Source organism: Brachyhypopomus gauderio, chromosome 17 (assembly GCF_052324685.1).
Source record: "Brachyhypopomus gauderio isolate BG-103 chromosome 17, BGAUD_0.2, whole genome shotgun sequence".
Classification (NCBI taxonomy): domain Eukaryota; kingdom Metazoa; phylum Chordata; class Actinopteri; order Gymnotiformes; family Hypopomidae; genus Brachyhypopomus; species Brachyhypopomus gauderio.
The window spans coordinates 2,717,903-2,733,662 of NC_135227.1; the positions used below are offsets into that span (position 1 = coordinate 2,717,903).

The 15,760-nt window shown below is 41.0% G+C and overlaps 1 protein-coding gene and 1 long non-coding RNA gene across 3 annotated transcripts; one reads left to right on the top strand and one right to left on the bottom strand.

Annotated features, from left to right (window-relative positions):
* Positions 1-312: 312 nt before the first annotated feature.
* Positions 313-1,504, bottom strand: LOC143481130 (uncharacterized). Its single transcript, XM_076979073.1, has 3 exons — positions 1,253-1,504; positions 953-1,129; positions 313-807 (listed from the first exon to the last, which is right to left on the bottom strand). The coding sequence occupies exons 1-3, from the start codon at positions 1,253-1,255 to the stop codon at positions 313-315; spliced, it is 675 nt and encodes a 224-aa protein (XP_076835188.1). The 5' UTR covers positions 1,256-1,504.
* Positions 1,505-1,789: 285 nt separating this feature from the next.
* Positions 1,790-8,887, top strand: LOC143481141 (uncharacterized). 2 transcript variants are annotated; one of them, XR_013121959.1, is made up of 4 exons: positions 1,790-6,369; positions 6,836-6,961; positions 7,325-7,401; positions 7,760-8,887. It is a non-coding gene; the product is annotated as an uncharacterized LOC143481141 (long non-coding RNA). The 2 variants fall into 2 exon arrangements; XR_013121960.1 differs by having other exon boundaries at positions 1,790-6,354.
* The last annotated feature ends 6,873 nt before the right edge of the window (positions 8,888-15,760 follow it).

The following is a 15,760-nucleotide window of genomic DNA, read 5'->3' on the forward strand; positions in this document are numbered from 1 at the left end:
TGAAGGGGCAGGAAGGCAGGGACAAGGCCAGGGACACACCCCCTGCAGTCCAGCAGCTGAAACACAGAACACAAAACATACATTAGCTCACCCTCAGGTGAGACGGATCGCGGGCTCCGCCCACCTCAGGGACAAACACCACAACAACAACAACGACAACTGCCACTGTGGACGGAGGCGACCGGTAGGGGGCCGGCGTACCGTGACAAATACAGAATATCTCATTGTAAAATATGAAGTTAATGATTATAGAAATGTAGAAGTAGTAGTAAATATTATAGTAAGTGTAATATAATAATAATAATAATGATGTTAGTGTCTTGGCCTTTTCTTCTTAGGCTGTCGCGGCATGGGCTCTCCACCGATGTCCACTTCAACATGTGGCGCGAAGCTTTGTAGAGTAGGTGTGGAGAAGGTCTCAGAAACACGGAGCTGTCCATCAGGCTGCACTTCCTCTTGTTGACTGGGACAGTACAGCACCTCCCACAGGCGCTGCTTAATCCTGCGGCCCAGATCCAAGCTGTAGGGCCGAGGCTGTCCGGAGGGAGTCCTGAGCATGGGATCCACGACACGGTGGTAGATGTCTTGGTACCCCTGCACACTGTGGCCGTGGATCATCAAGGGATCGTCTCTGCTCAGCTGGCCACAGATGGAGCTCATGGCTGTGTAGGATGAATGAGCAGTGGTTGGGAGTGAACAGAGGTGTGGAAGAATAGCAGCGTTGTTCATATAGCACTCCTCCACAAACTCTGAGGGCTTTCCCAGACTCTCCAGCATCTCAGTCTCCCTCTTCCTCCTCTTTGCAGGCTAAATCAAGACAATAAAAAAGTTCTTTTCATCGACCATTCACTACTTGCACAAAATGGAGGGCATATTTCTAACCTGCTACTACAGTTCAGGCTTGAGGCTTTAGAACCATTTTTCACAATTGTTCACCTACATCTGAATTTACCTCAGTTTTAAAGGAGGTGTCTGGCTTCATCTGAGGAGTTTTCTCTGTGGCTTCAGACTTGGGACCTTCACTTGTAAATGTTGAAACTCCATCCACCAAATAATCCCTAAGCCGCTTTGAAGGTGATATGTTCTTTCTTAGGCCGTATACAGCTGTAGAAGTACGCTTCTTAGTGTTCTGAAACAACACATTAAACATCACAGTTTTTATCTTAATTCACTGTACATCAATGAACATCCATTTTATGCTGTTACACTTTAAAATGTTAATCTACATGAGAAGTAACATGAGAAAGATTACCATTGCTTTTGATGGTTAAAATGTCAATGTTCTTGTTGAAAAGTCTTGAATCTGTGTGTTGATATCTGACTCAAGATTGAAACTGATATTTTGTTTAAGCTTGGTTGCCATTACCAGTATTCTTTTGAAAATTCCAAATGTATTCATAGCTACAGTATCCATGAGAAATACATGGACATTGGCAAATAGAATGTTGAGCTTATATCCTCGTGTGATTGGGTGATTCGGGTGTAATTCATTACATGACCGATGACCTTACTAAGTACCGCCCCTCGCGCTGGCGAGCTGTAAACATCCTCTTAACCTCCTAAAGCCACATCTCCTACTAGCTAGCTAGTGTGTAGTCTCTGAAGGTCCATTGATCTTGAAAAAAATATTTGTCTACTATATGTAATATATGTTAATAACGCTTCACCAATAATTTGTATTTTTCCTCTAAATCGGCTTTCAAATCCACTTTTCGTGCTTGTGCTGGAAAAAAAAACCTTAGCGGTGAAATTAAAAAATCAACCAATCAGAATATTTCACACCGTTGTTTCTAGGTAAAAGAGAGAAAGGACCTATTACATTGAGAGCTTTTATTATGGATTGGCAGCTTAATCAACCAATCATATTTGAATTAGAAGGGTGGAGGCGTGCTGGTCCTCGTGCGTCAGTTCTGCGTGGTTAGTGTCTCGTGAGCTTTTAGCTCGTGTGCTAACTAGTTAGCAGCTCCTAGCCAGCACTACCGTGAGGTTTTACAAGCGGAAAGGATGAAATCGCAGGATATTGTCAGCGAATTGGTACGTTTATAATAAGTAAGTGTCCAGCTATTAATAATTTGCTGCCATTTGTGAAGGAATTGTGAGTGAGAAGTTGTGTAGGTAGGTTGCACATAGTAGAGGCGATGAGGACAACAGTGTTATGAGGTGTTTTAATACTACGCTCATGTCTTCATTTGTCTCTGTCTAGTGAAGGACCATGGCCAGTAAGTACGCTTCACCACTGCTGTGTAGTCATATACATAACAGTCATGAAGGTGGTTTGAAGTCCTGAGGGGTTTGATGAAGAAGCATAAAAGATGGAAGGATAAATGGATGTTATTTTGCAATATCTCTCACTATAATCGCGGACGTACACAGCTAGGTTCACCATGTGTGCTACTAGCTAGCTGGCTGGATAGATAGAAGCTGCTTCTGTGCAAAATTTATGTCATTTATTCTTGATACAATTATTATTTTATTATTTCGTTTTTGACTTTTGCCTAAATGTTTGTTCTGTAGATTGCAGAGTGTGAAAGTATAGTATAGAATAATCTAGATGAATGGATGTTTTGGCTATGATCACTGCACTGTATATAGAATGGGAATCTACGTCACGACGCATTGCATGCTGGGTAGTGGCCGCCATGGTTTAGGACACGCATCCAAGAATAAATTGACCGTGCATGTGATATCACTCACCGCCACGAGATAAATACAGAAGAAAAAAAACTGGTATTTTGACAAAATAAAGGGAATTAACGTTTCCCTTCATTATTATTATAGTAGTAGTAGAAGTATTGATTGTACACATTTCTATATACTGTATATATGTATATACATATATACTATATGTGGGTCATTCTACAAAAACGTCCACTTTTGACCGGTGGACATTTTGGACCGGTGGACACCTACATACATTTCTTTTTTTAGGATTTTAAATTATACTACATTATTACTGTACTAATTGGCTATAAGAACATACATAAGGTACACCTAAATGGCTTTTTGCCTTTTTTGTACATTTATTTGAAGATTTCATGTACCGTTACCCATCGTGACGGTAACACCAGTGACAACTGTCAAACAACCCTAACAACCCTATTTTTACAAAATAGCTGCCACAGGGAATCAAACCACATGTTGACAGTCATGAACTACTCACTGAATTATGTATAAATTAATAAATTTTTATTATTCTATGTTCATTTTCCAAAGATTAAAGTAGGGCATACCAGTGACTTGCACTGAAGCTTCGAAGGAAATCTTAGGGTAGTTGATAAAATTTATAAAAAATGAAAAATGACATTGAACATACAATGTGTCTGTTTTCAATAATCTTCAGAGAGGAAACAAAATGACTTCCTGTGATGTCATCAGCATGGCTTTCTATATTAAAATAATAGTCTTTTGTCATACAGTAACACCAGTGACATGAATATAGGGGACGTACACATTTATTATGTATTTTATTATATTTATTTGCAATATTGTGTTTTTTTTTATATTTTGTGTGACATATTGGACCTTTATGGACACATAACTGCAGTTGAGTTAATAAAGTATATCAATCAATCAATCAAATTTTATTTATATAGCGCTTTTTACAACAGTTGTTGTCACAAAGCAGCTTTACAAGTGCCGAGTCCTAGCCCCCAGTGAGCAAGCCAAGGGTGACAGTGGCAAGGAAAAACTCCCTAGTTTTTTTTACATGAGGAAGAAACCTTGAGAGGAACCAAGACTCAGGGGGGGAACCCATCCTCCTCTGGCTGACACCGGTCAGCATGACAACAACAACAATTTAAACAGAAAATGTTTTCCATTCAAAAATTAAAGCCCTTAGTTTCCCAGCATGACAACGAGGACAGAACTTGGAAAAACACTAAAATGGTTGAAAAGAAAAACTGACTCATAAGTGGTTCAAAAAGATATAATTGTTCAAATATCATGTTGTTTTGTCTTAAAATGTAAATAAATCCCTAAATTTGAGGGATTTTAAAATGCAACTGCCCTGTTAAGTCTAGGTACAGAAAAACTGACATTTCTGTAGAATGACCCATGTATTATGGAATAGCCTTCCAGCTCCAATCCGAGATTCTGACACAGTTCCAATCTTTAAACCTAGACTTAAGACTCACCTATTTAATCAAGCCTTCAGCTAATATTTCCCTTGTAAGGTGTAGGGGCTTGGGGGCCCCCAGACGTTGAGATTTCTGGTGATCTGAGATGTTGATGCTGTCCTCCAGCTGTGTCATGGCATCACTCTATTTGTGACAATGACTTGACTGGAAAGCAATGTCTCAGTGAGCCCTCATGCCTGTGGTCACCTCTGAACCCCTCCCTTTAGTTATGCTGCTATAGATTAGCCTGCCGGAGCCACATGCTCATCACTGGCACGTGAGCTATGTACATTTAAATCAATGGTGGTTTAAATTCATGTCCACTCAGTCTGTATTGTCTATCTTCTTGCATGCCTCCACCCAAGACGATTGGAGACAGGCACCTGCAGGCACCTGGGGGATGGTCTGGCTTGCCGGTGAATGTGCTGATGCCGGGGTTGGATGAGCCGTTGCCACGAGGGGTCGTGCTGATGCTGGCCCGCCTGAGGCCCACACCGCCTGAAGCCCACTGCCTGCACCGAGGGGACTGAGGCTGCTTGGCCGGGGAACAGGAGCCTTGACTGTTGCTGTGGAACTTTGAAACCACCCTGCGACCACGGACTTGTGTTAACGGGCCGCCCAATGGAGGATGGGTTCCCTTTTGAGTCTTGGTCCTCCCGAGGTTTCTTCCTAATCCCCACCCTATAGGGAGTTTTCCTCGCCACTGTCGCCTTTGGCTTGCTCATTAGGGATCTGGACCCATACGATTGTAAAGCTGCTTTGTGACAACGTGTGTTGTGAAAAGCGCTATATAAATAAATTTGACTTTGACTTTGACTATTATTATTGTAGTAGTAGTAGTATTAATTGTATACATTGCCATATACTCTGTGTGTATATATATTATATACTATATGTATTATTATTGTAGTAGTAGTATTGATTGTACACATTTTTTTGTAGGTTTTGTAGCTGAAAACACATACTCCATTTTCGATACATTTCCCTCTCCTGTCGTGAGAGCGATTGTGGCACTTGATAACACAGCAAGCATTCACCATTTCATCGTAATTCGTACTGAATTAAAGTAAAGAAAATTGAGCCTCTTGGTTAACCAGTCGCTACTGTAGCTTCTGTGACCTAAACTCCCATAATGCATTGCGTTTTTCGTGTCTGCTGACGTTCCCATTCTCTATAGTTTTTGTTTGTTAGTTTTTTATAGCTGCTGTGATATTTTTCCAGTTGCACACATGAAGTTTGACGTTTTGATACTCCATGAATCAATCAATACAGGCAGGGATTTTCACAGCAAACTACAATAAATGAGTTGAGCCTTTCTCTGCCCTTTGGCAGTACAGGCAGAAGCAGCCTCAAGGTATTTTCAAATGTATATATGGTGAGATATTTTGTTACTGGATGTTCAGTCCCTCTCTGCTCAATCCGTAGTTCATTCATGGACTTCGCTACAGATTTTATTGTAAAAAACATTTATCCATTTGCATTAAGTTTGGAGAGATGTTCGTTTTTTTCTCATTAACAAGTGAGACCTTTTCAATGTAGGTCAGATATCTACAACACAATTCAGTCTTGTTGCAAAGGTCTGAAAGTTGCTGTGTTGTAGAGGTCTGACATGAATGAATGAGAGTGAGGATCCATATGCAGGTATAAAGAATTTTCGATTATTAATGAATTATATAATATTTATATCTTACGTGTTGCAGAGGTCTGAAATTGTTGTAGTAGTCTGATTTGTGTTCGAAGGGTCTGCGTTTTCTTGTATTATAAGTTTCTGTGCTGTGATGGGGGTCTGTGTTGTGTTGTCGAGTTCTGACTTGTGTTGTCAAGGTCTGAAATGTTTTGTAGAGGTATAGATCCTCTTATCTGTTACATATTTACCACATCACATGTCTTTCTTCTCTGAGGTTCACCTGGGGAGTAATACTGCAGTTGGAGCCTACAATACCAGTATCATCACTCCGACACGGAATGAAAACCTGGCGTTCATCACAAGACATTTACATTGACAATATCAACACCCAGAACTTTCATTCTAGTTACCTTATACTTAGCCTGATTGTGTGATTTATTTGTGACTTGTGTATTCATCTGTATAATTTGTTTTTGTGTAATTTGTGTTAACGGGCCGCCCAATGGAGGATGGGTTCCCTTTTGAGTCTTGGTCCTCCCAAGCTCTGGACAGCATGGTGCAGAACTGCACCCCCATTTGGAGCATGAACGCCCTTCTCGCTGGAGGACTCTGGTCAATTAGCCTGCAGTGAGCTTTAAACTGTGGCTTTCAGATAGCAACAACAGTCACAAGAAGCTAATACAGCATTGATTTTGGCTGCAGTTTTTACTTCTCCATTGTTCTTTCAAAATATTGCCCTGGCCTATATCAATATTTTTAGTTATTTATCCTCTTATATATTATTTTTATTGTGTTCCATCTCCGCTCTGCTGATCCAAACTGCCCTTCAAACTGCTTAAAAAATAGGCTAGTTAGCTAGCTCACAGAGGACATGCAAACATTTTCTGTTTAAAAAATACAGATGTACACTAACTGGTGCAAACTAAGCCATCAAATAGAATATGATCATTTGATTGTGCACTTAGATCATACATAAGGGTATTAAGTTTATTTATAGAAGCTAAAAGTTGTACTGTATACATTGGATGGATTAATAGTTATTACCTTCTTTTTTTGAATGCCCTAATTTTTTTCCTTCTGTTTTCCTCAAAAGTCATCAGAATGCTGCAGTAAGAAAGTGTACTGCTAGGCACTTGGCTACTTTGGTAGAGAAGATTGGTGCAGAGCGAATTATTCCTGCAGTCTCCAAGTTGGCACAGGACTCTTCCCAAGAAACCAGGTTAGTACTGGGATCAGAAGGAGAATTCTACAAAGCTTATTCAGTTTCCCAGATAGTAATCTTTTGCTGATTCTTTTAGTCTCCTAGTCTGATACTCTGAAGTCAGCAAATGCTGCTAAATTGTAGAGTAATAGAAGCACTGTCGTGTTTTCTAGACACAGACAGCCTTGTAAAATTGTGCCCTGGTAAGATAAATAGTTCTCTCCTGTTTTGGGGTCTGTTCCTCGTCTCAGGCGCTTTGGCCGGCGTATCCTGCTGTTCCTGTCCTCCCACCACGACTTTGATAAGATGGTGGAAAACTACATCCCTGCTAAATATTGCTAAACTTGACCAACACTATCCTTGATCTGTCTTTTTTTTCAGATAACTTCAACCGTTTTGCACAAAGGCTCAATATCTCAGTGGAAAAGCTAAAGTGGATCTTGTTGATAAAGTTGCAGGTAAGTAAACAATATACAGTGTCTAATCTTTTGTGGTTGTGTATACAGAAATATTCTACAAATTCAAATACATTTATCAAAAAACTTTTCTTTCAGAAAGTCATTCCACTGATATGCTAAGAGATGCCAGAGATTAAAAAAAAGATAAAAGATTTACCAGAAATACTATAATTCCTATATTAATTAATAATATTTATAATATTGATAATAATCATTCCAGAGAGTTACCATAGTTACCAAATACTGTCACTTTAATTGAATGAAATCTTTCTAGGTTAAGAAAATGCTTCTGTAATAACCCAGTGCTGTCCAGGGTTGATTTATTTATCATTGTTCCTTTTAAATGTTCTTTTTATAGAGCTGGTTAGGGAACTCTACCCCCGCAAGCCACAACTGGTTGAGCAGAAGGTGCTCCCTCTGCTCTGGTAGCTCCTGGGGACCTCCAGCAACAGTGGTACGGTCCACGGGAGGGGTGGAAGCGTGAGAGGGGCCACTGTCCACCTGTGCCAAGCCCTTCATGATCACATGGGCCCTGCGCTGCTGAACTGCGCTGCTTCCCAACCTTCCAATATCCGCAAGAGTCTAAGCGAGTTTGTGAAGAACCTCCCGATCACCTGAGAGCTGCCAGCCAGACCTCCAGACCAAAATAAACCCCAACATGGATTTTACTTGAAGATGGAGATGTTTGTGCATTTCTTACTGTGCCTGCACTTTAAATGAAAGAGAGAGGAAGAAAGTCTCTCTTTCTCAAAACGTTTTTAACATTTTGAATTAGCAAAAAGCTAAATCCTTAAACTCAGAAGTCCTTTTAAATAAGGAGCACAGATTTTAGCGAATCACATCAGGTTTAACACGCCTAGGAACTCTGCTCTGTTTGCACTTTGAAATACTAACACTTATCATGATAACTGTTGTCATGGTGACTATAGTTATATATTGTTCTATGATTGTTATTTTCTGTTGACATATCATGAGGTAACTGTGCAGAATGTTTCTTGTGCATGTAATAAATTACAAGGATCTATAGTCTTTATGTTGTTTGGTATGAGTAATGTTACTTTTCAATGAAGAGTCTTGAATGGTTGTTTTAAAAAAAGAAAAAGCTATGATTCACAAAATTACTTTTGTACTGTATAGCTAATAAGAGTAATGGCACAGTATTAGCTTAATATATGCTGTATGATGTTGCAGTATGTAATGTACATTTTGCAGATAGATGAACACTCCTTCAATGAGGTACTAACTAATTGATTATGGTCTATGTTATAAGTGGGACCTGTCCTAGACTTTTGCATGACCAGGTATATTGGTGGAGTAAACAGAATATGTTTGTACTTTAGATGTATTTTCATGCACAGATGTTTGAATAACTTTGGATGTAAAACAGATGTATTTTTGGTGAATTGTAACAAGCAAAACATTTGCTACAATCTAGCGTCACACTAACATACATTTATAGTAAATAAAGTCATGCCCAGAGCTGTAATTCTCATTCCGTATTGTGCCAGTCTTAGCTATTTCCATATCTAATGTTCAGTTATATGGAATGTTTTTCAAGATGGGGTAAGACAGAGATTGATTTTATATATATAATAAAATGTTTATTTCTGTAAGCTCTAATGATTACATTTGAACACACACATACACAAGAAGATTCCAGGTGTGTAACAAGTGTACTAAAGAAAGAGATATAGAGACTAATAAAAACCTTCACTACCTAAATTGCAGTAAAGTACTCAAGGCTTTCCAGAGTAAGTAAAGTACCCCTATTTCACATCCCACTTCCCATTCAGATAGATTGCCAGTGGGCGCCATAGTGGCCAAGTGGTATCGCAACCCGAACGCGGATCCCAGTTGCGGTTTTAACTAAATTGCAGATTGGACACGATGCGATTACCTTTACTGACCAGATTACCACGGTCAATAGTGGGTTCGCGGACGCCTGTAGGGGCGCTCTCGAGCTATCCGTGGACCACACCCAATACCGCACACTGATCCAGAGTCAGTTTTAAGACCTAACACGTGGCATAATGGGCAAACGGGCATGGCATCCCATTTCCAATTTATTCTATGTGTTGGCATGCTATTCAAATAGATTGCAAGTGGGACGTTTGGACACACCCCACCCACATCCCATTTCCAGTTTATTCCATGTGTTTGCTTGGTATTGAAATAGATTGCAAGTGGGATGGTTGGCCACTACCCACCCCAGGTGGGCGTGTACAAGTTCAGGAATTAGAGGTAGGACCGCAGGAAGAGAACCGAATGTCGTAGGGGCCCGAAACTTGATAGCGGGGTAGTGGGGGGCCCCTGGAACAACATATTGAAGCCCCGCCCCCAAACGTGGGCGTGGCCCGGACGTAGGTGTTCCCATTGGCCGATCGGCTTGAGACTTGATAGGGGAGTAGTGGGGGGGGGGGGGGCCTGGAACAACATATTTAAGCCCCGCCCCCCAAAGTGGGCGTGGCCCGGAAGTAGGTGTTCCCATGGGCCAATCGGCTCGAAACTTTGCAGGGGACCAGAAACAACATACTAAAAGCTCGTGTCCGTAAGTGGTCGGGAAGTCGAAAAACGAACCAGTAAGTGGAACAGGAAGTGACTTTCCCGAGGTCGTAGGGTCATGAAATTTCATAGGGGATGTCTGGGAGGGCTCTGGAACAACATACTGTAAGCATGAGTCTGAAAACCAAGCGGAATTTTCAGGGAATTTTCACACCACTAACCCTAACCCTATCGCATCCCACTTCCAATTTATCTGGACACAGATCCCTTTTCCCAGTCCATTCAAAAGTCCATTGAAAATATTTTTCAGGAATATTTTTTTCAGATTTTTTTACAAGGCTCTGGAAGGTCCTAGCCACGCGGTTTTGGGATATGTGGTCGAGGGCCCCGGGACAAACCAGCATTCGAAGCCCCAATGTCAAAGCACCTCCCTAAGCCCTGATTGGCCACTTCCCACTCCCAATCTATTTCCATTCATTTTTCACGGACAGGTAAAAAGGCAATTTTTTGTTCCCGCCCACTTAGGGGGGTGGGGCTCCAATATGTCATTTATGGGCCCCCAGACAACCCACATAAAAAATGTCATGACCCTACGTGCTTCAGAAGCCTCACCGCAACCCTAAACCTAAAAAAAAAGCACATGGCACGCATGCTGTCTGCCATTTTAGAAATTGCAGACATGGTGTACCAGTGCTTCCAAACGGCTGGACGCAGCCGCACGCTGTTAAACAAGCTTTATGTGGACACCCCACTGATGAACCAAACCGAAGCACAGACCCCTAGGTCACACGGTTTGGGCGTGGCATGCGTTTGGGCCTTCTCCATTCACTTTAATGTAAAAAACACTCCAAAGGGGCCCTTGGGGGCCTCAACCTGCACTTAGCTGCACACACTTATGGCCTGTGCATCCACCCCTCTCCCCGATGAACATACTGTAAGCACAGACCTCTAGGTCATACGGTGTGGGCGTGGCTAACGTTTGAATTTGCCCTTTTAGGCAGAATCTCTTCTAACACTTTTAAAGCACAAGACCATGAGTGTGGGGCCCCTGAAGGACCAAACCTGCACGTATCTGCACGTGCTTCCAGAGTGTTATTATACGCCACCCAGACTCCGAGCACAGACCCCTAGGTCATATGGTTTGGGCGTGGCTAAGTTTTGAAGGTGTTTTTTTTCTAACACAGAGCGGTTACAAGCATACATTTGGGGACGCTGAGGGGCCAAAAAATGACGTAGAGGTCCCAACATCGGTCGAGGTCGTCTCTGTGATGGCCCGATGCAGGATCCTGAGTTGCAACTCTGTAGCTCGAAGCGTTGGCGTTTGGCAGCCAATAAGCGATTGCGCTGTAGTCGTAGGCCTAAAGTTTAAACACAAATGTTCATACATTTGGAGACGCTGAGGGGCCAAAATGTGATGTAGAGGTCCCAAAATTGGTCGTGGTCATCTCTGTAATGGCCCGATGCAGGATCCTGAGTTGCAAGTCCGTAGCTCGAAGCGTTGGCGTTTGGCAGCCAATAAGCGATTGCGCTGTAGTCGTAGGCCTAAAGTTTAAACACAAATGTTCATACATTTGGGGACGCTGAGGGGCCAAAATGTGATGTAGAGGTCCCAAAATTGGTCGTGGTCATCTCTGTAATGGCCCGATGCAGGATCCCAAGTTGCAAGTCCGTAGCTCGAAGCGTTGGTGTTTGGCAGCCAATAAGCTATTGCCCTGTAGTCGTAGGCCTAAAGTTTAAACACAAATGTGCATACATTTGGGGACGCTGAGGGCCCAAATTTTAACGTAGAGGTCCCAAAATAGGTGGAGGTCATCTCTGTGATGGCCTGATGCAGGAGCCCGAGCATGAAGTCCGTAGCTCGAAGCGTTGGCGTTTGGCAGCCAATAAGCTATTGCGCTGTAGGCATAGGCCTAAAGTTTAAACACAAATGTTCATACATTTGGGGACCACTTGTCCTTCCGTATTCCTTTCTTTAACATCTACCCAACACCTCCTCATCACCACTGTTCCCTCCACCAACATGGGATTCCTTAGTAATAAATATAAATATATTGCTGTAGCCCATAGTGTAGTGCAAATGACAAAAAAAGAGTTTGAGAGTCTGATGGCAGTGGAGAAAAGAGTTCTTTAATCTGCTGGTTCTGCACTTCACCACTTCTGTAACAATTAGCTTGATGCTAATATTATATGGGAGATCCCTTTGGATTTAGATATCTGTTTATGTTACATGAGAAATCGCCTAGGAGTTAGCTTGATGCTAACGTTATATGCGAAATCCCTTATAGATGCTAGCGGAAGTTAGCATTATCATGGCGGAGCTTCTTTGCCAAGTTCAGACGTTTCAAAACACTGATAATTGTTTGTGATCTAAACAGCAGGCTAGAACTACTCATTATATATTGTGTTATTGACTGTGCTGGTTAGCTAAGAAATTATACAACACAATTTGCTTGATTCAAAGGATTCAAAGCTTTATTGTAACATGCACATCGCCTAGGAGTTAGCTTGATGCTAACGTTATATGCGAAATCCCATATAGATGCTAGCGGAAGTTAGCATCATAATGGCGGAGCTATTCGCTGCCAAGTTCAGACGTTTCAAAACACTGATAATTTTTTGTAATTTTACATGAGAAATCGCCTAGGAGTTAGCTTGCATAAACCAGACATGGGGAACATGAATAAATGGTTTTTGAAGTGTTTCAGTCATTTATTTTAAATAAAATACTTAGAAGTCAATCTATGTGAATGGCATCCCAATTCCAAGTTATTTGACACATGAAAATAAATTGGAAGTGGGATCCTATTCAAATAGATTGGAAGTGGGATTGGTAAGTACAAATCATCCCAATTGATTTGAATTGATTGGAATTGGGATGCAGTTTTTTCAGCCAAAATTTTTACTTTGTGCAAATTTAATCAAACTCACACAGTGAGTCAGGGGGATTCTGACATGTGTGTGTGTGTGTGTGTGTGTGTGTGTGTGTGTGTGTGTGTGTGTGTGTGTGAGTGTGTGTGTGTGTGTGTGTGTGTGTGTGTGAGTGAGTGTGTATGTGTGTGTGAGTGTGTGTGTGAGTGAGTGTGTGTGCATGAGTGTGTATGTGTGTGTGTGAGTGAGTGTGTGCGTGTATGAATTTGTGTGTGTGTGTGTGTGTGTGTGTGTGTGAGTGAGTGTGTATGTGTGTGTGTGTGTGTATTGGAAGAGGGATGGTAATCATAAATCATCCCAATTCCAATCTACTTGACACATGAAAATAGATTGGAAGTGGGATCCCATTCAAATAGATTGGAAGTGGGATCGGTAATCACAAAACATCCCACTTGCAATCTATTTGAATAGGCATCCCATAATAGTAGAAATAGATTGCAAGTGGGATCGGTAATCAGAAAGCATCCCACTTGCAATCTATTTGAACATACTGGCAATAGATTGGAAGTGGGATCGGTAATCACAAAACATCCCACTTGCAATCTATTTGAATAGGCATCCCATAATAGTAGAAATAGATTGGAAGTGGGAGAGAGAGAGAGAATGTGTGTGTGTGTGAAGAGAGAGAGAGTGTTTGTGTGTGTGTGAAGAGAGAGAGAGAGTGTGTGTGTGTGTATGTATGAAGAGAGAGTGTGTGTGTGTGTGAAGAGAGAGAGAGTGTGTTTGTATTTGTGTGTGTGTGTGGAGAGAGAGAGAGAGAGTGTGTGTGTGTGTGAAGAGAGAGTGTTTGTGTGTGTGTGTGAAGAGAGAGAGAGAGTGTTTGTGTGTGTGTGTGTGTGAAGAGAGAGAGAGTTTGTGTGTGTGTGTGTGTGTGTGTGCGTGTGTGTGAAAAGAGAGAGAGTGGGATCGGTAATCACAAAACATCCCACTTGCAATCTATTTGAATAGGCATCCCATAATAGTAGAAATAGATTGGAAGTGGGATGCGAAAGTGTTAACTAGAGTGTTCAACAAATCAATAAGTAAGCCTTCTCTCGATTATCTCTTGCAAGTAATATAGGATCCTGCATGAGAAACAGTGTGTGGTAAAAGAAAGTTCTGATTTCTCTGTTTGAGAAAAGTTCAGATTTTTTTTCATAAATTTGTGTGCAACATCTAGAGCGGTTGCAAGCTACAGTGCCAGTAATTTTCCAAATAATAATTTATCTCATGCATAATGAGCATATCTTTGATGGTTTTGTCTCATCTTAGTGGAGGATTCTTGATGAGGCGTGTGGTCTCTGTATCATCCTGGAGAGTTCTCAAGTGCTCAGTATTAGCCACTTTTTTTTCTAGGATGGCAAAAGAGAGCCAAAAGGAATTCTTGTTGTCTGAACAGGTCAAACAAGCAAAATCATGTATGACTTCCTTATGAATTCTGTTCCCATACTTAAGGAATTTTTAAGTGCATAAGTCTTAATGACTGGTTAAGGATGTTTTTCAGGCCTTCATATTAAAAGTTGCGCTGTAAATAAGTGAGTCTGCAGGTATATGATGATTAGTATTTAGTATGTACACCAAACTTTTCAGACAACCAAAATATTTTGATACACGTTTTCTTCCGAAATATTTTATTCAAGCTATGATGAATGAAGCAACAGTTGCAAATGCAAATATAGCCGCAAGCGGCGATTGGCGGGTTCACACACGAATAGGCTTTTTGGCCTTAATAGGCATAAAGAAGCCCAAAAGGTCCTTTAGACCCAAACGTTGAAAGAAAGCTGTTTCAGTGGAAAAAAATGCCACTGAAATTATTAGATCACAGAACTAAATGACATGCTGAGATCAGCTTTGTGGTGTGTTTGTGTGGTATTTCATGTGAGCAATAGTTTTTATTCAGTTCTGGAATTTGGCCACTAGATGGAGCCCAAGTACTACCATACTGATATCTCATTAATCTCAGAAATGAAATAGGACATTTTGGTGAAATAAAAGGTTTATTTCTGGTCAGGCAGGGTACTTTTTGTTATGAGATGTAACTGCAAAGTTATAGAACTCATTGATCTGAATCATACAAGACCCATTACTTGTCTGTATTCTGCATAACAGGATTGCAGCATGAGTTTAAATGATTTTTAAGGTTTTTGGGTACTGTAGCGCCCCCGATTTGAAACAGACTTGGCATACCTCACAAGGACCTCAAGCTATAAAAGGCTTTCAAATTGGGAGTTCATCGCTTACATGGTTTATGAGTTCTAGCAATATAGGTCATATATGGCATGGCCACAATAATATAGTGGGAAAATGGACCCACCTGAAAATGTAAAAATGCAAAAATTTTTAATCAGTTTTTACCTCCAGAGTCTACAGATTATGCTCATACCAATTTTGCCATAATTGAATAAAATTCCTAGGACTAGTTCATAAAGAGCTGTTTTCAAATAATTGATGAATGTGACAAAACTATGCATTTTTAAATAGAACTTGTAATTGCAAAGTTGTCAGGTGTAGTGCAAGGAATCAAAAGAATCAAGTTTCATAATCCTAAGTGAAAATATGGAGGTGTTATGTATGGTTTTCACAAATGTTTCGAAACTGCACAGCGTAACAGAGTCTTGAGATATGCACAGTGGTGAGGTTTCATGTTGATTGGCCAATAGTAAGTCTGTCAAATGGCCAATTAATAAAAATTTTAATTAATTGGCTCATGGTGGCCATGTTTTTTTGAGTGATGATGTCATCATTGTGTGCCTTGATACCACTTGGGCCCCTGATGATGCATGTAAAGTTTTGGCTTGTTGTGTCTAATGGTTTCTGAGAAACAGTTTTTCCCATGTTATAGCGCCCCCTATTGGACAATCGTGGCCATCTTGGACCTGTGACCTCAAAGTCATGTGCCCTATTAGCTGATCAATTTTCATGAAGACTGGTCAAAGCATTGCTGAGATAT

Coding starts and splice junctions, on each gene's coding strand:
- LOC143481130 (XM_076979073.1), bottom strand. Junction 808..952: donor ACACCTCCTTTAAAACTGAG/GTAAATTCAGAT, acceptor GTCTTGATTTAG/CCTGCAAAGAGGAGGAAGAG.